The 26,115-nt window shown below is 39.2% G+C and overlaps 1 protein-coding gene across 1 annotated transcript; it reads right to left on the bottom strand.

Annotated features, from left to right (window-relative positions):
* Positions 1 to 6,390: 6,390 nt before the first annotated feature.
* LOC141287588 (alpha-2-macroglobulin-like) lies at positions 6,391 to 14,712 on the bottom strand. The gene is made up of 33 exons (XM_073819781.1): positions 14,536 to 14,712; positions 14,310 to 14,466; positions 14,174 to 14,226; positions 14,074 to 14,094; positions 13,824 to 13,989; positions 13,665 to 13,749; positions 13,482 to 13,596; positions 13,274 to 13,394; positions 13,087 to 13,196; positions 12,843 to 13,013; positions 12,538 to 12,765; positions 12,247 to 12,459; positions 12,018 to 12,167; positions 11,623 to 11,748; positions 11,454 to 11,547; positions 11,227 to 11,371; positions 10,907 to 11,132; positions 10,699 to 10,822; positions 10,507 to 10,628; positions 10,375 to 10,426; positions 10,198 to 10,281; positions 9,866 to 10,042; positions 9,672 to 9,747; positions 9,444 to 9,600; positions 9,244 to 9,318; positions 8,798 to 8,960; positions 8,510 to 8,694; positions 7,456 to 7,677; positions 7,259 to 7,380; positions 6,887 to 6,968; positions 6,733 to 6,816; positions 6,511 to 6,616; positions 6,391 to 6,431 (listed from the first exon to the last, which is right to left on the bottom strand). Exons 1-33 carry the CDS (start codon positions 14,710 to 14,712, stop codon positions 6,391 to 6,393), a joined length of 4,230 nt encoding a protein of 1,409 aa, XP_073675882.1.
* Positions 14,713 to 26,115: the final 11,403 nt, after the last annotated feature.

Below are 26,115 nucleotides of genomic sequence, written 5' to 3'. Positions count from 1 at the left end.
TTACTTAAAGGAAATCACAAAGTAAATGTAAAACTTGTAATTTGTATCATTAGATATTATTGTCACTATTAAATGTCAAGAACATTGCTAAGCTGAATGAAAGGAACATGCCTATTTATCTAAAATCTGCAATTTGATCTCGCACCGTTGCATTATATCTGCAAGCAAAACCAAACAAGAACGCCTTTTACAGTCGATATAAACAAATTAGTGGCTTTAAGAACAACACAAACTGGCAGTGAGAAAGTCATATGTTTAAATCATCAAAACTAGTCAAGAACATTTATCAGTAGCAGACTGTTTTTTTTTTTTTTATTTACTGTAACACCTGATGCACCTGATGGATGCAGTTGTCCAAATTGGAGATCATTCCATAGATATAACTCAAAAACAAAGAACATACAATACAGTTTATTGATATCTAGTTCAATATCTTAAAAAGATTAAAGTGTACAGTCGTGGCCAAAAGTTTTGAGAATTACATAAATATTGGAAATTGGAAAAGTTGCTGCTTAAGTTTTTTTAATAGCAATTTGCATATACTCCAGAATGTGATCAGATGAACTGCATAGTCCTTCTTTGCCATGAAAGTTAACTTAATCCCGAAAAAAAATGCTTTCCACTGCATTGTTAAGAAGGCTCCAGGGCGTCCAAGAAAGTCCCGCAAGCGCCAGGATCGTCTCCTAAAGACGATTCAGCTGCGGGATCGGAGTGCCACCAGTGCAGAGCTTGCTCAGTAATGGCAGCAGGCAGGTGTGAGCGCATCTGCACGCACAGTGAGGTGAAGACTTTTGGAAGATGGCCTGGTGTCAAGAAGGGCAGCAAAGAAGCCACTTCTCTCCAAAAAAAAACATCAGGGACAGATTGATCTTCTGCAAAAAGTATGGCGAATGGACTGCTGAGGACTGGGGCAAAGTCATATTCTCAGATAAAGTCTCTTTCCGATTGTTTGGGGCATCTGGAAAATGGCTTGTCCGGAGAAGAAAAGATGAGCGCTACCATCAGTCCTGTGTCATGCCAACAGTAAAGCATCCTGAGAACATTCATGTGTGGGGTTGCTTCTCATCCAAGGGAGTGGGCTCACTCACAATTTTGCCCAAAAACACAGCCATGAATAAAGTATGGTACCAAAACACCCTCCAACAGCAACTTCTTCCAACAATCCAACAACAGTTTGGTGAAGAACAATGCATTTTCCAGCACGATGGAGCACCGTGCCATAAGGCAAAAGTGATAACTAAGTGGCTCGGGGACCAAAACGTTGACATTTTGGGTCCATGGCCTGGAAACTCCCCAGATCTTAAAACTTGTGGTCAATCCTCAAGAGGCGGGTGGACAAACAAAAACCCACTAATTCTGACAAACTCCAAGAAGTGATTATGAAAGAATGGGTTGCTATCAGTCAGGATTTGGCCCAGAAGTTGATTGAGAGCATGCCCAGTCGAATTGCAGAGGTCCTGAAAAAGAAGGGCCAACACTGCAAATACTTACTCTTTGCATAAATGTCATGTAATTGTCGATAAAAGCCTTTGAAACGTATGAAGTGCTTGTAATTATATTTCAGTACATCACAGAAACAACTGAAACAAAGATCTAAAAGCAGTTGAGCAGCAAACTTTGTGAAAACTAATATTTGTGTCATTCTCAAAACTTTTGGCCACGACTGTATACCCTCACACCCGGGCCCTACCGCACCGAGCGGGTCTCAAACCCGGGTCTCCGGCACGGGAGGCGGACGCACTAACAAGGAGGCTAAAGGCAGAAACCTCTAGCGTCAGTCGCTAGTGCGTCTCTTGAGATCAGGGGAGTGAGGTTTACCTGCACAGCACCTACTGGCTGGCCTCCGTTACACTACTATACCTTAAGAACTATTCCAGTGCATAGTAAAAAGGTGATATAAAACATGAACATATAAGCATTATAATACCCATTCCCCAGCGTCAGTAAAAAGTTTGCTCAAATTCATATTAAAGGATTCACATTATGGTGTATTTGAGCTGTAACCATATAACCATCTACCCAATTACCAATTCTAAATAACAGTAAGTGTGAACATGAGGATGGGTGTCTACTGGAGTCGCTCCTGCTCCAGCCACACCACGGCGTTCTACTGGCTCAGGATAGTGCTGCGTATGACGGCCAGAAGCTCGTCTGTGCAGCTCCATGTGTTTGGCTCCACTGTACTGAACATCACAGGAAGAGTCTCCAGCTGCAGCTCCTCCATCTGAAAGGCCTCCATCAGGTCCTCCTCTCTGTGGCCTAATAACAGCTTCTTGAAACACACACAGGTTTCACTGGGGTTTAATATCAAGAGCTTTGGGCTGATGTTGTGACTACAATGCTGAGAGACAGACAGATACGGATTCAAACATGAACTTGCGTCCCATCTTGTCTTTGGGTTTGATGTAAATGATGATAGGATAGATGCTCTGCTTCAGGAGATTCTCCACATGATTCAGGCCCAGCTGAAGCAGACAGTGTTTGTCCTGAACACACCAAAACACACACAACTCCTCTGCCTGTTACTTTTAGACGAAACCTACGCTCTCTTTCACCCTCCCACCTTTCTTCCATTGTATCCTCCTCTCTTCCCTCTCCAACCCACTTCTCATCCATGGACACTAATGCAGCGACCGACACCCTATGTTCCACACTTACTACTTGTCTAGATGATCTATGCCCTCTCTCCTCCAGGCCAGCACGGGCTACTCCTTCAAACCCTTGCTTATCCGATGTTCTTCGTGAGCATCGGTCCAAACTCAGGGCAGCCGAGAGAAAATGGCACAAATCTAAGGACCCATCTGACTTGAGTATGTATCGGACTCTCCTTTCATCTTTCTCTACTCAAGTCCATACTCCAAATCTTCATATTTCCACAACAAGATCAAGAATGCTCCGGACGCACAGAACCTTTTCAAAACTTTTAACTCACTGCTCTGTCCCCCTCCACCTCCTACCATCACTTCTATAACACCTGATGATTTTGCCACATTCTTTACACACAAAACTACATCTATCAGTTCTCAGCTCCACACTTACAGGAACTAAAATTGACTGCACCCACAACTAAAACTTCCCTCTTCTCCTTTTGTCCCCACTCTGAGACAGAAGTATCCAAACTTTTCCTCTCCAGCTATCCGACGACATGTCCCTTAGATCCTATCCCCTCACACCTTCTCCAAGCAATCTCTCCCACAATCCTACCAGCGCTCACACACATCATCAACACATCTCTTCTTACAGGCACTTTCCCCACTACATTTAAGCAGGCCCGGGTAACCCCACTGCTCAAAAAACCTACACTTAACACTTCACTCATTGACAACTACAGACCTGTCTCCCTCCTTCCATTCATAGCAAAAACACTGGAACGAGTTGTTTTCAACCAGCTATCTTTATTTCTCACACAGAACAACCTACTGGATGCTAACCAGTCAGGGTTCAGGAGTGGCCATTCAACTGAGACTGCGCTACTGTCTGTCACTGAAGCCTTGCGGACTGCAAAAAGCTGAGTCCAAATCATCAGTACTTATTTTGTTGGACCTATCTGCTGCTTTTGACACAGTGAATCATCAGATCCTCCTGTCCACCCTCTCATCGCTGGACATTACAGGGACACCACTTCGCTGGTTCAAATCCTACCTCTCTGGTAGGTCTTTCAGAGTGGCCTGGGGAGGGGAGGTATCTAAAACTCATCAGCTGGTCACAAGGGTTCCTCAGGGATCAGTTCTTGGACCTCTCCTCTTCTCCATATACACTAAATCTCTGGGTCCCATCATACAGGCACATGGCTTTTCCTACCATTGCTATGCTGATGACACACAGCTCTACCTCTCATTTAAACCAGACGATCCATCAGTAGTGGCACGGATCTCAGGCTGCTTGTCGGATATCTCTGCATGGATGAAGGAGCACCATCTACAGCTCAACCTGGCAAGGACTGAGCTCCTTGTCTTTCCTGCCACTCCAACTCTACAGCATGACTTCACCATCCAGTTAGGTTCATCAACAATTACCCCATCGACTTAAGCCAGAAATCTTGGTGTAATCTTTGATGACCAATTGACTTTCAAAGACCACATTGCTAAAACTGCTCGATCTTGCAGGTTTGCATTGCACAACATCAGAAAGATCAGGCCCTTCCTAACAGAGCATGCTGCACAACTCCTTGTCCAGGCACTGGTCATTTCTAGGCTGGACTACTGCAATGCTCTTTTGGCCGGTCTTCCAGCATGTACAATCAGACCTCTATAAATGATTCAGAATGCAGCAGCATGGCTGGTCTTCAATGAGCCCAAAAAGGCCCATGTCTCACCTCTCTTTATATCCCTGCACTGGTTACCGGTTACAGCATGCATCAAATTCAAGACACTGATGCTGGCATATAGGACAGTCACCGACTCTTCACCTGCCTACCTCCATTCACTACTACACATCTACACCCCCTCCAGAAGTCTGAGATCCTCTAGTGAAAGACGCCTCGTTGTACCACCACAGAGAGGCATGAAATCACTTTCCAGAACATTCTCGTTCACTGTTCCTGCCTGGTGGAACGATCTTCCCACACCTATCCGGAATGCTGTCTCCTTAACAGTTTTCAAACGACTGCTAAAACTCCTTCAAATCTATCTGACCCAATAAATAAATAAAAAATAAATAAAATAATAATTCTTACTTTCTTGATCTTCTCTTTTTAGAATGCACTCATCTAACAATGCCTGATATACGGTATTTGAGCACTTCCCGCCTCGATCCGACTTTTAGGATGGATCGCTTGTTGTTCTCCCCAAGGCAAGGCAAGGCAAGGCAAGTTTATTTATATAGCACGTTTCATACACAATGGTAATTCAAAGTGCTGTACATAAAAGGAATTAACATCATAATAGCATAAAAATCATACAAATTTATAGTAATAACAACAATAAAAACAAAATTTAAGAACATTTAAGATGATTTAAAAAAAAATGATTTAAAATTAATACGGTAAAATGATTATACATAAAATAATGCAATCTGTTCGGACGTAGCACAGTGCTCATTCAATAAATGCACAACTGAACAGATGAGTTTTGAGTCTGCATTTAAATGTGGCTAATGTATTAGCACATCTGATCTCTTCTGGAAGCTGATTCCAACTGCGGGCGGCATAATAGCTAAAAGCGGATTCCCCTTGTTTTGTGTGAACCCTTTATATTACTAACTGACTCGATCCTAGTGATCTGAGTTGTCTGTTAGGTTTATATTCAGTGAGCATATCTGCAATGTAGGTCCTAGGCCATTGAGTGCTTTATAAACAAGTAAAAGTACTTTAAAATCTATCCTAAACATAACTGGAAGCCAGTGTAAGGACCTGAGGACTGGTGTAATATGCTCTGATTTTCTGGTTCTAGTCAGAATCCTGGCAGCAGCGTTCTGTATGAGCTGCAGCTGTCTAATGGTCTTCTTGGGAAGGCCGGTGAGGAGACCATTACAATAGTCCACCCTGCTAGTGATAAAGGCATGAACAAGTTTCTCCAAGTCTTGACGGGAAACAAAACATCTAATTCTTGCAATGTTTTTGAGATGATAGTATGCTGATTTAGTTACTGCTTTGACATGGCTACTGAAACTGAGGTCTGATTCCAGAATCACACCCAGACTCTTGACTTGATTTTTTGTTTTTTGACCCCTAGCGTCAAGGTACGCATTTACCTTATGAACTTCGTCTTTGTTTCCAAATGCAATGACTTCTGTTTTCTCCTTGGTGTCCCGATGAGCTATAGGCTCCAACTGTAAGTCGCTTTGGATAAAAGCGTCTGCCAAATGAAATGTAAATGATTTAAAAAAAAAAAAAAAAAAAAAAAAAAAAAAAAACACTAAAAACAGGGAGGGTTACATAATCAATAAACTTTTCTTTTTGAAGTTTGAATGATTTGTCTGAAGCATTAATAAAAGCATCAATCTAGTATAATGAGGTACAGTATGTTCAGAATTGGAGTCCCAGCTGCTGCTATGTGGGGTGTGTATGTTCTCTCAGTGTGGATGTTGCTTTCCTCTGCGGTTCTCCCACAATCAAAAGACATGCATGTAAGTGCTGAAAATGTATAGTGTTTATCCAATTGTGGAGTATGGATGACAAAATTGCATGCATTTTGTCTGAAAGCAATCACTCCCAATTTGGTCCACATAGGCTTCTGTAAAGCCAAGCCAACTGAACTGTTTTGAAAAATGTGTCTTCAGTATTGAACAATTTTTAGGGAATCTATACATGTTTATTTTAATTTTTTTTAAAGTAAAACATTAACAAACTTGCAACACTCATATTTCAGAAAACAAGCAACGAGACCACCAATTTGTCTTAAAAGGAGTTTTATTTGATTAATGCATCTTGTAGCCAGTACTGGAGCACAATCATTTACAAGGAGATGTGTATGTAGTCTCGAATGAGTCACCTGAAAGGGAAAAGAGGAAATGAGCTTGGACTTCTACATGAAATTCATTCCAAGGTACAAGTCAAAGATGGAAGAGTACTTGTCTGATAGTAGTCATAGACATTGATGACCGCCGGCTTGAGATTCTGCACTGCAAGAACCTGTTTCAGCTGCAGCCTATAGCTCATCGGGACACCTTTGGGAACCTGCGCAACCAATACAGACAGTTTTAAAGGAAAATAACAAATGCCAATGTCTTTAAATATTGGACAAATCCATGACAAAAAGACATGTCATTGGTAGTGAACCCAGTGCATCTCACCTCTTTCAGATAAACAAGCACGTGATCATCTTCAGCGTCAACCCGCTGCACTAACGGAGCGAAGGACTCCGGTGAAGATCCAAGCTGAAAGAAACCCCATCATTTACATTTGAGCTGCTTCAAGGATCCCAAAGTCACCTTAATGCATACGAACCAGTGATGTGTCTGCAGTGAATCCCGACAAGAGCTTGATATCCACCAGAACCATGTTAGTAGTTGGTTTTGCACCGTTGTATCTGAATTAAAGGAAATATAGATAAGAGCAGCTGCTTTTCTGTTCCAGTTGCTTTTAAGAGCATTAAGCCAAACTTGCATTGCAAAAGGGGACATTGAAGTGCTTCTGACTTGACATTAAACTTCGTAAAGGCTTTGTAGCTCAAAGGTGGCATAAGACAACACTGAACAAATATTTAATTTATATTTAAAACATGAATTTATAGTTACCCTTGGTGTGAAAGCAAAGTTAGTTTTGCTTTTGAGTCTTTACACAGATGCAAAGGGACACAGAAGACAAAGCGGTTCTTACTTCACTGTGAAATTCAGCATGAGACTGGCTCCAGGCGGCCGGCAATCTCCAGTCACCTTCGCTTCAACGCTCAGCGTTGTGGCAGCTTTAATGGGTGTTGGGATGTTGTAGAAACATGCAATCTATGATTGCAAAGAAAATCAAGGAGAATTAGCAGGAGCACAACAGAAACAAATAAAGGAGGTGAATTTACAAACCTGCACAGACACACAGGAGGAGCCCTTCGCTTTAACGCTATATTTGCCTGGAAAGCTCTTCAGCGGCTTCTCCTGATAAAGCAGCCGGTTGTCCCGATTCACTTCGAAGGTATAAACGTCTCCTCCTGCCACTGACGACTGAACGGTAACTGTGCTGGATCCCTCCAAGCTGAACACTTGAGCAGCATACACCGACAGAGCATGAAGAGCCACCACTGTGTCCTAAAACAAACAGCTATTAAGGTATATTCACCTCATCCAACATTACACGTGTCCCAAAAACATTTCAAAGAACGCTGGAAACCAAACAGTTGCTGGTAGCCATTGATTTTTTTTTTTACCTGTACTATGGCAGTCAATGACTACAGTCAATTGACCAATCTTCTGCTGAACACAAAAGAGGTGGAAGTCTCACAAGTTTGGAAAAAAGATAAAGTGCCAGAAATGATATTTCACTCAGTGTCAAATCTAGTTACGGGAATCTCTTAAGACAAGTCATGTACAGTAGTCAACATTTGAAGTGGATCAAAAGAGCTCAAAGTTGTCCTAAGACAAGGGGTATCATTTTGGATTTAGGACAACTTCGACAAAAAGGTTGATGCACTTCAAATGCGGACTACTGTTGTTCATGCCACTCATTTCTATAGGTGAAATGGTTATCAAATGCCAAAAGGTGTTAAATCAGCAACATTGAAGTCCTCAATGCATTTCTGAAGTGCTGTTATATATTTGCACAAGCAATGATTTGTTAATCACTGTATTTTGCCATTCTTGTAACATGAGCAACTTTACCCAAGAAAAGACAGCATTTGCATTTTACCAGCACATCCACACCATTTAAATCCCTTCATACATTTGCAAGAGACTTTTATCTGAAGCAATTCAAGTTATAGTTTATATCAGACAGGAATTGAACCATACCATTACCCTGGTGTTGCTAACACCATGCTCTGCAATTTGAGCTATAGCCATTTCCTCTAGTAATTTTGTATAAAAGCATCTGCTAAAATGCAACAAAGTGCGCATGAATCATGCATGTTTAATAGTTAGTCACCTGGGTGGAGAAAAAGCCTCCATAGGGATTCTGCTGGGCCACGAGCCAGTTGACAATGCGGTTAGCATAGCCCAGATTGGCTGTAGTTACAGGCTGCACAGTGAGAATGGCTAGCAGTACGTACGAGCTGATTTCCACTGCCAGAGTATCACCAGATGAAGTCTGAGACCAATGGAGTTTAGGACCTAAAAGACATGACGGAGGGGAGAACAGACATTCGTGAAGCCATTTTTCTTAAAAGCACCATAAAAAGTAAAACAAGTCAATAAACCCGATATTAAATCTCACCTTCAGAAATGGCAGTGTCGTCCAAGGCAGTTAAAAGCTGCGATCGAGTACTGGTTTCTCCAGCCAGACTAAAGGTGTAGGCGAGCAGAGCAGTGGCGTAGGTGTTTCCCAGGTTCCCAACAGAAGATCTCAAACATGACAGAGCTTTAGTAATGGCAGTATCCTGAAAGCAGAGCAAACCGTTGTAACTTTATGCAGCGCCTTTAAAACTAGCAAAGACAGCAAGTTGCAAATAAAAATCACACACACTGTATCTTCTACAAACAACCAAGAGATACACACTGCTTTCTATAAGGCTGAACTGTTGTAATATAGACATTTGTTTTAAAGATTACTTAGTTTTACCAGTATTACTCATGTCCTAGCTTTGACCACAGAAATGTCAAATTTAAAAGCAATCAAATTAAGACTACAAACTTGAAAGTACAGATATGTCATGCTCTTACCGTGACAGGGACACCTAGTTCAAGCAGTGATGCAACGATGTAGCCGGTCATGGTGACACTATCCCCCACTCCACCCTAAAACGCAGCAGCATAGCCAGGAAAATCATCCTCAGATTGGTTACGGTGCATTCGGGGAGAGAAGAGAAGAAAAAAAAAAAACACACACACACACACACACACACACACACACACACACGTACCTTCATGTCATTGTGGTACAGAGTTCCCTGCTGAATAAAACAGCCATCTGAACCCTGCGTGCTTATCAACCAGTCCCTTGAGCTCTGAAGGACATTCGGATCGATGTAAATGAATTTCCTCGCAAGGCCAAAAGACCTCAGGACGAAGGCGGTCAACCTGATCGTTGAGGAATTTAAGTCAAACTGCCTCAATGGTATCCAAAACTACAAGCACTGCATGAAACTCACCATGTATTGGATGCATCGTAACCAAATGTGCTGTATGAACCATCACTGTGCCTGTAGTTCAGCTGTCCTTGGTATCCTGTTCAGGTCAAAAGCCACATGGGAATTTGATCAGGAAGGATTAGACAGTCTGAAGCGCCCCAATGAACAGGACTTGAGATTTAGTCTAAATACTAAATGGATTTGGTTGTCTGTACCGCTCTGAAGGTAACCAATGGCAGTTGCTCGGATGGTTGCGGTGAGCTGTGTTGTGACTTCCAGATACATCAGGATGTAAATATTGGGAGCAAGAACTATCATATTCTGTTCGCCGCAGCCAGAAGGCACCCGCAATAAGCTATCAAGATTCTTTAGCGCACGCCCCATAATGTCCCCTATGAGAGAAGAGAAACCAAAGGCCGAGAAAATAAAATTAAAAACACCCCCACACATTCTTACGATAAAACCAGTTGCAGATGATTATGCTTAATCAAGGAAATGTACTTGTCACAGCCCTACTGTGACAATTTCTCTCCATTAATTGCTTTACCAATGACTGAAACTGAGCATTTGGCTGATCCCTGAATCATGTTTTTTGGAAAGATAAGCGTCACATCTTCTGACAGGATGCTTCCTGTGGATTAAATTTAAAAATAGATCATGGAGAACTAGGCTTCCTTTTGGTGGTATAGGGAGAAGACATTTGAGACACCGAGTGCAAACAAACCTTTTGGACACAGTAACCAACTCTCAGTGATTGTCCTTTCAACTCCTTCAGCCTACAGAAGCAACAAACACCACAGCAATTAAAACACAATGAGCTCCACTGTCAAACCCCAGAAGGCTGCTCAACACTTACCAGAACAAGTAGACTTCGAGTGACTACGTCAACACGTCCTCTCGTCGGCACGGTCACAACCTCATTACCGCACAAAGACTGGGATTGTTCAGCCTGAGCGCTGACCGTCACATTCACAGTTCCTAAAGTACAGACAGAAGGTCAGCAACACTTCACATACACCTCAACTTTGAAATACAGTCCAAAACAGACCGAGAACAGAAGCCATTAAAACCCATTTAAAGGTCTTCCTCGCATTGGCACAGAGACAGGATGAATACGGGTCAGTTAGTGATCGAAGAGTGAAGCTTGAGGATGGTGTTGGAGTCACTTTAACCTGCCAATGAATAATGCACACTGAGCAAAGAACTGGATCTCTTTTCTCTATGGATCCATTCTCTCAATAAAAGTGAACCCAGACCATGATGCATTCGGACAGATAGTTAAAGACTGTGGCCCTCAGCTCAAAACTCTCCCCACGGACAATGGAGTATGGCAGGGAAAGCTCCAGAAAGAAGGGCTGGAAGACGGTCAGCAGAGCAGGAGGAGCCAGACCGAGACCTTTGGAGGACAGACAGAAGGCCTCCGTCTCCCACGTTGTGATTGTGTCAGGAACCTTGAGAGGAACTTGTGTGGATCCAGACTCTCTGAAGAAAGGACACCAGAAGTAGAAGGGGTACAATTTGTTAGAAGGCTTCAGATGGTGGCAAGTGATGTAAAGGGCAGAACAGCCTCATTTACCCGACTTGAGCGAGTTGCCAGAGCCACGTTTCTGGAAAGTAAGTCCTGACGGTCACATCAACAGAAGAACTGCTCTCGCCTCCAGCACTTTCTGCAACTGCAGCAGGAGCCATCTCAAAGGCAACAGGTTGACGGAAAAACATGACTGAAACCAAAAGGAGAAGCCATTAAATGTCAAGTCATGTGCACACACAGCAAATTGAAGGTTAAAAACCTAAGAGACACACCATCATGGAAGTTGCGATAGTATTTCAAGCCTCTGTACATCAGGCATTGTGGTTCTCGGATGGGCAAATTGGTTGCAATCTTCATCCCCATGCTCTGTCAGAACAACAGGTCATAAGAAATTTGAATTCAGGGAGCATTCAGTGACTACGATTATAAACCAGGTTCTACCTTGAAGGCTTCATAAGCTTGGTCTGTAGGCACAGCTCGACGGGGCCGAACATTTAGGCATTCCTGTTCATCTTCAACACCGAAAGGATAATCTGATAGTGATTGCACTGGGAGAAGGTTGAACACCTATAAACATAAGGGGAAAAAACTGAGTCTTGCAAAGTAGTTTAAAAGAGACACTTTGGGTGGTCTAATCACCATGAGTGTTTATCTAGTTAAACTAAGAGGACTAAACTTAAAAGCTCACATAAACAACTGTAAAAAGCAAAGTGTAGGAATCAAATCATAGCATGTTGATAGCATTCTAGTCAGATATAAAACAGATTTTAAAAGATCAACAACATACTCTCATCCAGATAGTTTCAAACAAGAATGGATTAATTGCACATGGCTACCGCTTCAGCACTCAGACGTCTTCCAGGCTCCATGATCAGGACACTCTGATCAACAGCACTGAGGCCACACAGGGATACTGCTTGAGCAGAGACAGTCAAAACATTTCCCTCACCAGGAACGGCCGTGGCCGGGGAGAACTGCAGAGACACCTGGAACAAGAACCAGCTCACAAGGTGAAGGAAACATTACAGCTACCCACATGAAGGAAGACGCATATGCACACCATACCTGGTTATTGAAACACATTTTCGTGTCAAAAGCCGCACTAACAGCCGCTACATTTTGACTGGGAAGAACACAGAAAGCCAGAATCTGCACTACTGGAGCCATATTGACACCAACAGACAGCTGAAATGACACTGTGCCACTTGTGACGGTATCAAAATCCCTTGCTTGAATCTTTTGAAATCCATGCAGAACGATCACTCCTCTGGACAAGACCTAGCAGAAGACAGAAAACCAGACTGATGCACAAAAGTTGCCAGGCAAACAAACCATCACAACCACAACACACTGTACCATATAGATGATGTCAACACTGTAGTCACCAGTCTCTCCAACAAAGGAATACTTGACGGTCACTGGATATGCAGTGCCACATTTCAGTGGCTGCTCAAGCTTCTCTATAGTCAGTTCACTAAACGTTGGGGTGACGGGAGTAGCAGCTTGAAGAAGTGGAATTACCCTCATATCTGTACTGAAGTATGGTGATTTATAACCATAAACAACCTGTGAAGTTGCACTTGCCTGTGAAACAAATGAAGGAAATTGGCTTCTTGCAAGATAAAGGCTTTACTCAAAATAGAAGGATAGACAAATCATACCACCAGATTCAGATCAACTTCAGGAAAATTAGCAGTGTTGAGGGAGAACACAGCCAGTCCATTCTGGTCTGTAGTCAGATTCAACAGCAGTTTGTTTGGCCATTGGCTACCATCCAGGAGATAAACCTCCTTGCTTGCGATTGGCGTCCCATTGAAATAAGTTGCCAAGATCTGTTGAGAAAGATAAAAGTTAGGAAATGAACAAGGCGAAAGATTCCGCAAGAAAATATGAACCTTTACATGCCTTTGCTTTAATCGTTGACCCATGGTCAAAAAACTCTGGGAGGTCCACAAACGTGACCTTGCCAACTTCAAACGTAATGGACACGGTTGTGGATTTAAACATGACCACATCTGAAAAGGAAAAGAAAAGCCACAGACATCAAGACCCCAAATAAAGTAAAGTAGTTTCAAATTAGCCAATAGCTCACCTGTTCCCTCCTCAGTGACATTTATATTAACAAGGAACGCATCTTGCAGATTATTCTCAAATCTGGTGTTGAAAAACGTTGATATACTGAATATAAGGGAGGCACAGCCGGTGTTGTTCATCTGGTAACAAAAAAAGATTTTCAGATTACAAAGTCAGCATATCAGACAAGACTAATCCTTTCCTGTACAACAGCAGCAGTCACAAACCTTGGCAGTTTTATTAAGGCAGACACGAGTCAAGCCCGGAACCACAGCGTATGGAAACGGCTCACGGCACACTTCCACCAACGTTTGACCAGGTACAGGTTGCCCATATGTGTACCTAGGAAAACACTAGATTAAGATCAATAATTTACCATCCAAAAGACAAAATCAAGAAGAGTTGCTTACTTGGCACAAGCCTCCACCTTCAGTCCTACATCTCCAACACTATGCATCTGTGGCGCAGCGACAGTGACATCAAACTTGGGTAAAACTAAACAAGTTATTTAAATTAGGACCTCAGATCTGCGATCATTGCTACCAGACACATCGCATGTGGTGACTCACCATATTTTTTCACCTCAAAAACCTGCGAGATAATTCGGTCACCAATAAAAGCTCTCAGTGTGTACATCCCAACCTGAGCTTCTGGATTTAACTGATGAGAAAGCTCCAATATCCACCTCGTTGACGAAACATTTGTCCACTGACCAATGCGGTTTCCATGATTGTCCTATTATGGGGGTAAAGTGAACGTAAGCACACAAATAACTTGCAGAAAACACATCTCCAAAGACTTGCACTGGAGCAAACTCACCTCCACCACCACCAGACTGTACTGTAAGGACATAAACAGAGGAATTAAGCACATAAAGAGTCATGAAAATCACAAAGATGAAAGACAAATCAGGTCTTACCATTTGATCAAGAGGAACAAATTTGGCATCCATGGTCACAACTCTGAAATTCACTGCAAAATGAGAATTGATTTACATAATGGACTTTCCACATGCTCAAGTGCATCAAGTTCTGAACAAGTCATTCACAGCTCACCTGTTTGTCCTGGATTGTAGATGGGTTTGTCTGTTTGGATGAATGTCAAAGGCAGGTAAGGTCTGAACATCACTTTCCTCTCTTCAATCATTTTGAAGGACCTCCCTTTAACCACCACCTGCAGTTTCTGCACTGACTCTGCATCTGCTTGAGGAGACTGTAGAGGAATGGGTTTTTAATGGGCATAAGACCAGACAAGCATCCCATTTGCAGTATGATAACAGACCTGGAAACTAAAACACCGGTGAAACTCCATCTGAGATATCTGCTGCACAAGTTGAGTTGCCATATTTTTGTCATCAAGCAGAGAAATGGTCATTGTGAGACTCTCATTGGGTTTCAGAAGACTCGCACACAATTTGGCACCAGAGCCAGACTCAATCACTGCAGGAAATGTCACCATGAAGAACCTGTGGAAACATATTGAAGTTTAACTACAAGGAATCTGCTCCAAACACATACTTGTGTAGGTGTGCGGTCACAGAGAGACACAGTCAATGGTAATACTCACGGCCCTGATTCCTGCCTATTAACCGCAGAAGGCCCTGGTCTCTGTCCATCCACAGCGAAGAAGAAAAGGGCGAAAATAAATCTTTTCCAAAGCCAAATCTCCATCACAACCATGAAGAACAATCATCCAAGAAGAAAATTATATATCCCTTTCAGAAACCCTACAAGTATTTACTGCTCTTCAGCTTATTTCAACCAGCTACTACTTCATGAGTTTTTAAACCTGTCTCAGGACACTCTCAGCACTGCACAGTTTTCTGTCTCCTTCATCTAACACACCTGATTCAACTCAATCAGCTCATTAGTGGAGACACAGCACCTGAATTGGTTCCCTCTGCCATGCAAAGATTTTACTAGCTCCCTCTCCTCATTCAGCAACTTCAAATGAAGCTTGATTCGTTTTTGCTTGAGCTAAGACTTGAGTTTTCTGTAAATCTGGGGAGGTAACTCTTTTTAAACTCAAGTCATATTACTGGAAAATTTGGAAATAATTTTGATTCCAGAGTTTCCAAGTTAGGCTGGTGATTTAAACATGGTGGCTGGGACAACCATTGCCATCAGTGCTGTTCTCACAATGGTTTCACTGGTTATAATAGTAATATAATATAATGGTAACTTATCGCCATCTATCGATGGCTTGTTAAAACCACTAAATCCCAATGAAATATGTCCCAAAACACTACAGGGAACCATTTTAAAGAAGTTTTTAAAAGTTAACATTTGATGGTGTGTATTGTATATTGGTAGTTAAACCATTAGAATTCTTGTCATGGTTTGTATGCTCTAATATATACACATACAGTCTATTAAAGCTTACATTGATTGCAATGGAATTCTTTTCTAGTTTAGAGCTGCTTTACAGCAGAATTGAATTGTTTGCATTGCCAAATCATTTTCCTGTGTGTGTGTGTGTGTGTGTGTGTGTGTGTGTGTGTGTGTGTGTGTGTGTTGGTTTTTGTGGTTTACAAGGACTTTTGACCTGAATACACACCAGCATTACAGGGACATTTGGGTTTATGAGGACAGGGACCATGTCCTTATAATTCCGGCAATGTAGAAGCCATTTTCTAAGTCCCAGGAACTCCCTCTCAAATTTTGGCGCCATGTCCTAATATACCACAAAACCCTGAAATCTTACTATACACTGTGTATCTCTGAACTCGAAAGTGCGCCCCTGGAGCCGGGACCCGGTACAACATCTGCGTCATCAAAAATTTGCATATTACACGCAAGTGTAAGTTTTGAGGCCGCTGATTGGCTAGATCGGTAACGTGGGCGGGAAATCGCGAAAACAAGATGGCGTCGGTGGGCGTGGCTTCAGCCCGCTTCAGTGCACAGTATCTTATAACATGTAAGTTAATGCAATTTAGATTATAAACCGAACCACACATTTAATTACTAGGCTTCATCACAATTATATATTAAATACATATTAGTATTAGTATTTAATTTTATATTAGTATTTTACAATTCGTTTATATTATAATCGCCGTGGTCAAATCAGAGGTCAATTTCCTGTTTGGACCGGACGCTGTTTAAGTGAAGACATCTGTGCTGTGGACCTGTAAGTTTGAAGCGACTGTAATGTAAAAGGTAAGTTATATTTTGTTTAATCGAATCTTTAAAAAGTTTATGGCTCACGTTGGCTTGTTTGTGCATGTTTTGTAAGCGCATCAGAGCTCGTTTTACAATTTTAAAGCAGCTAGCGCGTGATGCTAACGGTGCTAGCGAATTTCTACTGATTGCTTTCATTTGCAATATAGTTTTAACTGTTTTGTAAAATAGCATATCTGTAATAATAATCTGCTGGGGTATAAGAGATTAATAAACAAAGAGATGTGCATGTTTTACTCCTGAATAGTAACTTGCACTATCAGTCAAAACGATTTTTTAAAGTCTCTTCTGCTCACCAAGCCTGCATTTATTTGATCCAAAATACAGCCAGAATAGCAGTAATATCGTAATTTTTTTGTATTATTCAAAGCTGAATTTTCAGCATAATTACTCCAATCTTTAGAGTCTCATGATCCTTCAGAAATCATTATAATATGCTGATTTGGTGCTCAAAAGATCTCTTCCTCTCTGTACATTTTTTATATATAAAACTTTATGAATGTCTTTATCATCACCTTTCATAAATTTAAAGTGTCCTTGTTAAATAAAAGTATTAATTTATGTATGTATTAATAATAATGTATTTATGTCTCCCTGAAATGCTGATGAAATTAAATTCTGATCTTTGGATCTTTATATTTAGCAAAGAGTCCTGGAAACAAATTACCCTACTGTTTTAAATATTGATAATAGTAATCATCAGAAATGTTTCGTGAGCAGCAAATCAGCATATTGGAATGATTTCTGAAGGATCACGTGACACTGAAGACTGGTGTGATTATGCTGAAAATTCATCTTGAATCACAGCAACACAATCAATTCAATCCATTTAAAATGTATTCAAACAGAAAATGGTTATTTTAAAGAGTAAACACATTTCAAAATTGTACAGATTTTGCTTTGGTTCAAATAAATGCAGGTTTGGTCTTAGTCTTAAAAATAAATAAATCTTTTGGTTCAAAAACTTTTGACTGGTAGTGTATATTTCATCCCTGTAGAACTGTCTGTCTTAATGTGAAAACAAAATTACTGAATTATCTCAAATGAAATGCAGTGGTCAGTATTATTGAGGGTATTTTTCTATATGAGCAGACACATCAAATAATGACCGAGGTGAAAAGACGAAGAAGAAAACTCAAACCAGTCGAGGAGGCCATACAGTTTGCAATTGTGAAGAAGGACAAACATGGGCTTGAGGGCAGATTCATCAGTGAGTTTAAAGGTGAGTTAAATGTTCTGATTGATTATAGTTATAGGGTTAGTTCACTTAAAAATGGGTGTCCTCCAATAATATGACCACTACACAAAATGCAATTCACCAAGACAGATTCCTATTTTCTACTGACTTCCATGGTATTTTATTTCCATGCTGTGGATGTCAGTGGGGACCAGCATTTGATGGGGAGTAAATCATAACAGGATTTTAATTTTTGGGTGAACTATTCCTTTAATGAACAGATTTCAGAATTGCTTAGAAACAAATGTAAACATATATTGCCACAGTTATTTGAGACTGAATTCTGTTTAAGTGCACAGATGAGTGAGTCATAATCACCTACAGGACAGCTAACACAAGCACTATGGCACCATAGTCTCTCTTATGCACAGAAATGCTTGAACTAGTTGTTACTGAGATACTGAGTTACCTATGTCCCGGTAATAACTAGTGTCCTCATAAACCAGGCTTTTGTCAAACTAACACAACACACTGAGATTCTTCAGTCAGATATCAAGAATATGTCCTGATGGTCCTCATAAAACAGGTGTCCTCATAACACAGGTGTAAAGCTTCACATAAACTGACGTACTGTAATGAACACACATGTAGTGCAGAAAAAGACATCATTACACTGAGTAATATTTAAATATTGATTTGAAAAATAAATATTGTGCTTTTATTTGTGCATTATCATGTTAAAATAAAAGCAAGGTTTTAAAGTCATTTTAAATCATTATTTCATTACATTACCAATTGTCTATGCATTTATTCCTTGGATATATTTCTCACATTCTGTTGGATTGATATTGTTCTGTATCTCATAGAGAAAGTGTTTCTGTATGTAAAGTGTTTTTCTAAATTTCAGATAACTCCTAAGACCCAGCTGTCATCAGACACCAATGATTGTGGTGCGGTTGCTGTGGGACTAGATGAGGTAAATGTAGTTGTGCTGCAAGAGAATGATCATATGAAGCAAAGACATGTTTGTGAGATCTACGCTGTTAAATCAATGATACAAATGTCCAATTTTGTTTCATAGACTCTTAAAGAGGTTGAACCACCCACTCTTGAACTGAACAATCTATCCCAGTCTGAAGTGCGAGATGTAGAGAAGGTAATGTTTTTCTTTTTTTTCTTTCAATTTACAGTTTTTTACAGACGCGAGGGCACATTTCTCAGTACTTAGGTCACTTTTGCAAAACTCTTCACACAGTGAGCACAACAGAAGTCTATGTGGCTAAACTGAGGATCAATTATCATTGTTTTGGCACAAAATGCATTTAATAAGTACATCTCTCAAATTTCATGAATTCTTTTCTCACTCAGACACAACAACTGCCAAAAATCTTTGTACGTACAGGACATTTTGCACGTGCTTACATACTGTTTTCAAAACTGTTAAACTTATGTTCAAACAATAACACAATGCAAAACTGAATAAGACGGCAAAATTCAACAGCAATATTTTAAACATGTTTCAAATCTAAAAATGCAGTTTAACCAGCCACAGCTGTTTCTCATTGTAGATGAACATCTACACAGGTGTTACTCTTTCAATTTCGTTACAAAAGGAGACAACTGCTGAATAGGTTTGTATTGTGATGTAAACGTGGACCCAGCCAGAAATTGAAATAGATTCATTCCAGTAACATATATTGCAGTTATAAACAATATATATTGCAATTATAAACAGATGTGTCCTTGTTTTACACAAGAAAACACTGTGTAATGCTACGTGTTGTTAGTGTTTTTTAGCTCAGTGTTTTGTGGGTGACAAAGTGTGTTTGTTGGCTGTCAAGCTTTTCTAGTGTTCTGGAAGAATGAGTTTATTTGAGACCTGAATAAAGTATTTTGGTAGATGTAGTGCATTTTGAATGTGAAATGAACTGCTTTGCCAAGCTGAAAGTCGGTTTGGAGAATTGTGTGAAGAGTTTTGAAAAAGTGACCTAAGTATTGAGAAATGTGTCCTAGCGTCTGTAAAAAACTGTAAGTGTTCAGTGTTAATGGAGTCCAGTATTTGTGCTGCTACTGAAGGACTGGAAATGGACCATTTCCAAATCCTTTGTCTTTAAAAAATGTTTGTTTTTCTTTTAATTTCAGGTGACTCCTGAGATGGACCAATTTTAATTAGAGAATAAAGACTGTGTTGAGAAGGATATGGTGAAGGTAATAAAGAGCATTGCATAATTTTAGGAAATGTTAGTTTGGTATAGTAAGAAACATCTCCATATGACCCTTGCTTCTTTAATTATGTTTTCAGATCTCACCTGCCAAAGAACATGTTTTAAGTGAGGAGCAGAGCTTTTGTGCCCCCACTGAAGCAGTCGAGGAGGTATTCACATATTTTGGTTGAATTATTTACACTGTTTCCTATTATTTACCTATATTCTGGTAACCTGCCACAGTCTAATTCATCTGCCATAGTTTTATAATGAACCAAAAATATTTTACATTTTTGCAAAAAAAATTGTAATGTCTTTGATATTGTCTTATAGTGTCTTTGCCCATTGTTTTGGAAAAAAGAATGCAGTTCAATTAAATACATAGGTTGCATGTTTCAAAGGAATAAAAATAGCAAGCATTTACGCAAGCACATGGCTACTCTCTCATAAATCCTAAACTTGAAGAATAATGAACTAGATCAGGTTGCCGATTTCTTAGGGCATAACATCCGCGTCCACCGTGACTTTACAGGCTGCCAGAAGTCACTACTCAGCTTGCTAGAATATCTAAGTTACTCCTAGCCATGGAAAAGGGATGTCTGCCTGGGCCCGTAAGTATAAAGCTTCTCAGAGTCAAATTTTAGTCTTAAGTGTTTCAAAATTCTAAGAGTGACGTAATTTTATTCTTATTTCTGGACTTAAGATAAAGAGTGATTCATAAAAGTTCTTAAGTGTTAAGACTAGGTCTCAGCTCCTAAATTATTTAAGAGAGTTGGAGAGGTCTCCTAACCTAGTTAGGAGTAACACAATGGCAGCAAAAAGGAGGAAACACACACTTTACAATACACATATCATATAACTCCAATATGTCATATGGAGTTGATAAAATGATACAATCGTGACCATCAAGCATTCTTTAATGTATTTATTTTTGTAATTGACCAAGTAATAAGCATAATAACTTAATCCACTCTACAAATCAATGCTCTAGCTGCAATAATATGTTTGTTTGTTTATTTATTTTCACTGGAAAATTTGAAAGATTGTAAAAATGCAGCAAAGCACTGGTGATGACACAGTAAGCAGGGTCTTAAATATTGTGACACTAACCTCACCAAACACATCAGTGACCAAAAGTGATGTGTGGAGGGTTTTAATGACCTCACATTTCACTTAAACCATCAAAATATGAAAAAACACTGATCAATGTTGCTAACTGCTTTCAATTGAAAGTAGTTAAAACAGTCACACAATGTAGCCGATGAGGACATAATGGTGAGTTCACTGATCTATATAATATAAATATATCAGTGGGAGAGTGTTGTAATCTAGATAAGGTTTAGTCTCAAAGTCTCAAAAGGGGGAAGGACGTCAACAAAATCACTAAACGGTCACCATTGACATTGAATACAACATAATCAGTTATTAATTTTGTGTTGGTCCTCTCTTGTTTTTGCATGTGTTCATAATTTCTTTGTAGGACAGCAATGCCAAAAAAATATGACACATTTTACTGCATTATTATCAAAAAAATAAAAGTAAAACAATTGACTCCAAGCAAATATGCAATATGCTTACAAAATCAGTAAGACTTTTTTCTCTCTCTTGGCCACAACTTAACGGCAGTTTATTGACTTTCCAACTGACCGTCAAACCATGCTGCAAAACAAGAAACTTTTAAGTTTGTGGGCTTTCTTTGAGTTCTTGGAGCTGTTCACATCATTGCTCCAACTGTAAATGAGGAGACATGGATTTCAAAGCATTAATAATAATTTGTGATAATTTTCTACAATGCAAAGCATTTGTTTAAATACACTGAAAGAGATTTAGATTCTTTATAAAAGTCTCCTACTCTTAAAAAAGTCCTACTTCTTACTAAGAATTTTTTGACACTTAAGTCAAAGTTTAAGACTACTCTTAAGAGCATTTCTTAGAAGTTTTATACATACGGCCCCTGATCTTCAGGGCAAATCACTTGATGATATTGAAGTTGAAGGTATGTCCATCCTAGAGTAGGCAGTACAGTGTAGATCTTTTAACACTCATAGGGACATTTAAAGAAACTCTATGTTCACTGTAGGACGTAGTGTAATTTGTCAGGTTTCATAAATGGTGTGGTTATGTTGTTTGATTTCTCAGTACAGGTGTACATGTTTCTCATGTTCTAAAAATTCATTTTTACTTCAAGATGAGATCAATATGACTGATTCCGGTGACAATGATCATGATGAAAGTGATTCCGATGATTCTGTGGCTGGAGCGGCAGGTGCTTCTAGTAGTGCTGGTATGTCACCAACAATATATGTTATATATCAATATATACATATTTATAAACATTTTATATATTTATAAAATACAGTTGTGGCCATAATTATTGGAACACTTGTATTTTCACCAGCTAAAAAAATGTTTTTAAGTTAGTTATTTCTGTCTTTTGCTGTAGTGTGTCAGTAGGAAATATCAGTTTGCTTTTCCAGACATTCATTTGACCATTAATTGAAATAATCCATTGAGATTTTTGTTAGCACAAGCAGTTGGACAACAACCATTGCACCACACAGATCTCATCAAATCATCATCATCCAGTCTGTCTGGAATGACATGAAGAAACAGAACAAACTGAGATGGGCTAAATCCAGAAGGTTTTAAGAAACTTACCTGCAAAACTAGGCACAAGCTGCTTTAAATGCAAAGAATGGTCATCATGGATGATTTAATTTAGTTAATAGAAGTTAATTGATAAAGAAAATCTATTCATGACATCGTTTTTGACAAGCGTCCTCATTTTAGAGCATTTTTAAACAATTTTAAACACCTAAAACGTTTAACAGTACTGTGGTTTTGCAGGTAGGTTTCTTGAAGTCTTCTGGATTTAGCCTATCTCAGTTTGTTCCATTTCTTCATGTCATTGCAGACAGACTGGATCTCTGTGTGGAGCACTGGCTGTTGTCAGACTCCTTGTTAAAACAAAAATCTCACTGGATTATTACAGTTAATGGCAAATTGAATGTTTGGAAATGTAAACTGATATTTCCAACTGACACACTACAGCAAAATATAGAAATAACTGACTTAAAAGCATTTTTAGCTGGTGAAATTATGGCAACCACTGTCTATTTTAGTGCAACGTTTTAATCAGAATATAACTGAAATTAAGGATGTGTCAGTATTTTCTTTCTAGTCTGTATCAATAAGTTGATATTCATTTTCATGTTAAAGAGATATTTCATCTTTTATTGTGATAACGTGTCCTCTCGTGTCAACACAGCACTCATGTGTCGTGGAGCTCTCGTGAACTAGCTCTCTGGGCCTTGAACATGGTAGTTGTGTTGGCTGTCAATGGAGGGACATGAACCCTTCAGCTTTTATTATAAATATCTTCAGTTGTGTTCTGAAGTTGAGCAAATGTCTTACAGGTTTGAAACAACCTAAGTACAACTACTTAATGACTTGAATTGAAAATGAATTTTCATTTTTGGGTGAACTCTCTTTAAAGCCAAAAACTGATAAATGATTGTTTGAATTTAAGTTAAAAAAAATAATGTTTAGCAGGCAATATCCTTTTGAATGTGTTATTTGTAATGTTTTTTCTGTTTGACTTCTGAGTTTCCTGATCATTATTTAACTGATTTCTTGCAGCTGTTCAGGAGATGCCCATTGAGAGAACTTCTGTTACTCAAGGTACCAGGGTTAAAATTACAATACTACTATCAATGTACAGTGGAATCAAAATTGGAGACCATCTATAAATACTTGATTTTTTTTGTTCTAAGATATATTGTTAATCTTTATTGCTTACAATTTGAAGGAACATTAGCTGTAGCTATATAAAAAAAAATATATAGAAAAAATATTTTGTGGAAAACACTGATCAAAATTAGGGAACAGTAACCACTGTAGCAGGAAATATTACAGCTAAAATTAGAGTTTTGAGTGACTTGAGCACATCTGCATAGCAGGACATCACTGGTTTCTCAGATTGGACTGGTGTGATCTTGGTTCACTTCTTTTAACTGTAGGGGGTTTCTCAGCCATATTTTATTTGCTAAGGGTTTTCTAGAGATTTTGAGTTGGGTTTAGATCAGGACTCCGCTCTGGCCATTTCACTGAACATGACATAATATTTCCAATCTAAACTTACTCATCACTATGTGAAGTTTAGACCAGTTCTCCTCTATCCTCCCAACATGCTCATGAAGGTGAGAGGAGAGGTTTTGGGGGGACTTGAATGAATTACTGTCATTGTAAAGATGCAGTATTCAAGAAATCACAGATTTGGAATGAATAATTTCTCTTGCAGTAAAAATTAGAGTAATGCTGCCAGTTAAATAGGGTTTGTCATTTTATATATATATATGTATGTGTGTATGTATGTACTGTATGTATGTTATACTAATATTATTATATTATATAATGCAGTTAATAAAATAAACTTAAACACTGCCCTTCTACTCCTGTTAGGATAACTTCAAATAGGACTAAGCGATGACCTTGACATTTAGGAAACTATAGCTCATTCTCTAATTTTGATCTCCACTGTAAGTACAAGCTAGTTACAATTTACTAAAGCTTTTTTATTATTATTATTATTATACAGACAATGACAGCGAAGATGAAGTGGAAAACCCACGGAGAGGACGAAGAGTGTGCTGGTCAAATGCTGAAATTACGGCTGTAATGAAGCAATGAATTGGCCACAATGACTAAGTGCCAGCAAGTGCGCATGTTTTGAAATTTGTCAATGCCACTTTTCTCCCTAAAATGGCATGCCATGCTTATAAAACATGCTAAAGACTGAAAGGGGGGAAAAAAACAAAACATTTTTGTTATTTAAAGGTGCAATTAAATTGCTTCTAAAACACATTGACACTGGTCTTTTTTGTCGTCTTAGTTCTGTTATGTATTAAGATCAGGCACTCTTTATTCACCATGGTCTTGGTAATGCAGCAGAGGGTCATGTTAGTGTGCTGTGTATTGGCCTGTGCCAGTAAATCACATCTGTCCCTATAATGTTGGAAGATGTGCAGTTGTGTATTGTTTATGATCCGGCACTCTTTATTCACCTTGGTCTTGGTAATGCAGCATAGCGTCATGTCTGTGTGTTGTGTATGTACAAGTCCCTGTAAAACACATTGGTCTCTGTAATGCAGGGAATTGACATGATTTGTGTATTGTAAAATGAGTGTCCTTATAAACCGGTAGGACCCTACAAATCCCAATTATGTAATGGGCGGGAACATTTCAGGAGGGGTGTGGCTGTCCCCAAGTACCACCAAAATATCAGGTTGTCATATTATCTGTTTAATTATGTGTAGAGGGAAGTCTAAGCCAGATTCTTCATCTGCAGACTAAAACAAAATTTTTGATAGTTTTATCATCTCTGTAGGGCATTGGGAAAGGTGTGTCCCCTTAAACCACCATACAACTGGTTTGGCACTCAAAGTCCTGCTAAACCACAAAAACCAGTATGTGTGTGTGTGTGTGTGTGTGTGTGTGTGTCACTGTAACACTGCTTTGAAACAATCTGTAAACTGCTGTAAAATAATGGCGAATTGACTTGAATATACAATTTTATGGAAAAGATCCATAATACAGAAGAGAATGTAAAAACTAAGGGGGATTTTTACATTTTGCTATGAGTGTAAAATAAGTCAAATCCACAAGTTTTGCTGTGTTAAAAGGGATGATAACTTTCGTCTCAAGAGTCATTTTCTAAAAGTATATTTACTTAAAGGAAATCACAAAGTAAATGTAAAACTTGTAATTTGTATCATTAGATATTATTGTCACTATTAAATGTCAAGAACATTGCTAAGCTGAATGAAAGGAACATGCCTATTTATCTAAAATCTGCAATTTGATCTCGCACCGTTGCATTATATCTGCAAGCAAAACCAAACAAGAACGCCTTTTACAGTCGATATAAACAAATTAGTGGCTTTAAGAACAACACAAACTGGCAGTGAGAAAGTCATATGTTTAAATCATCAAAACTAGTCAAGAACATTTATCAGTAGCAGACTGTTTTTTTTTTTTTTATTTACTGTAACACCTGATGCACCTGATGGATGCAGTTGTCCAAATTGGAGATCATTCCATAGATATAACTCAAAAACAAAGAACATACAATACAGTTTATTGATATCTAGTTCAATATCTTAAAAAGATTAAAGTGTACAGTCGTGGCCAAAAGTTTTGAGAATTACATAAATATTGGAAATTGGAAAAGTTGCTGCTTAAGTTTTTTTAATGGCAATTTGCATATACTCCAGAATGTGATCAGATGAACTGCATAGTCCTT

Source organism: Garra rufa, chromosome 1, assembly GCF_049309525.1.
Source record: "Garra rufa chromosome 1, GarRuf1.0, whole genome shotgun sequence".
Taxonomy (NCBI): Eukaryota; Metazoa; Chordata; class Actinopteri; order Cypriniformes; family Cyprinidae; genus Garra; species Garra rufa.
This window is presented reverse-complemented; position numbering and strand designations above follow the sequence as displayed.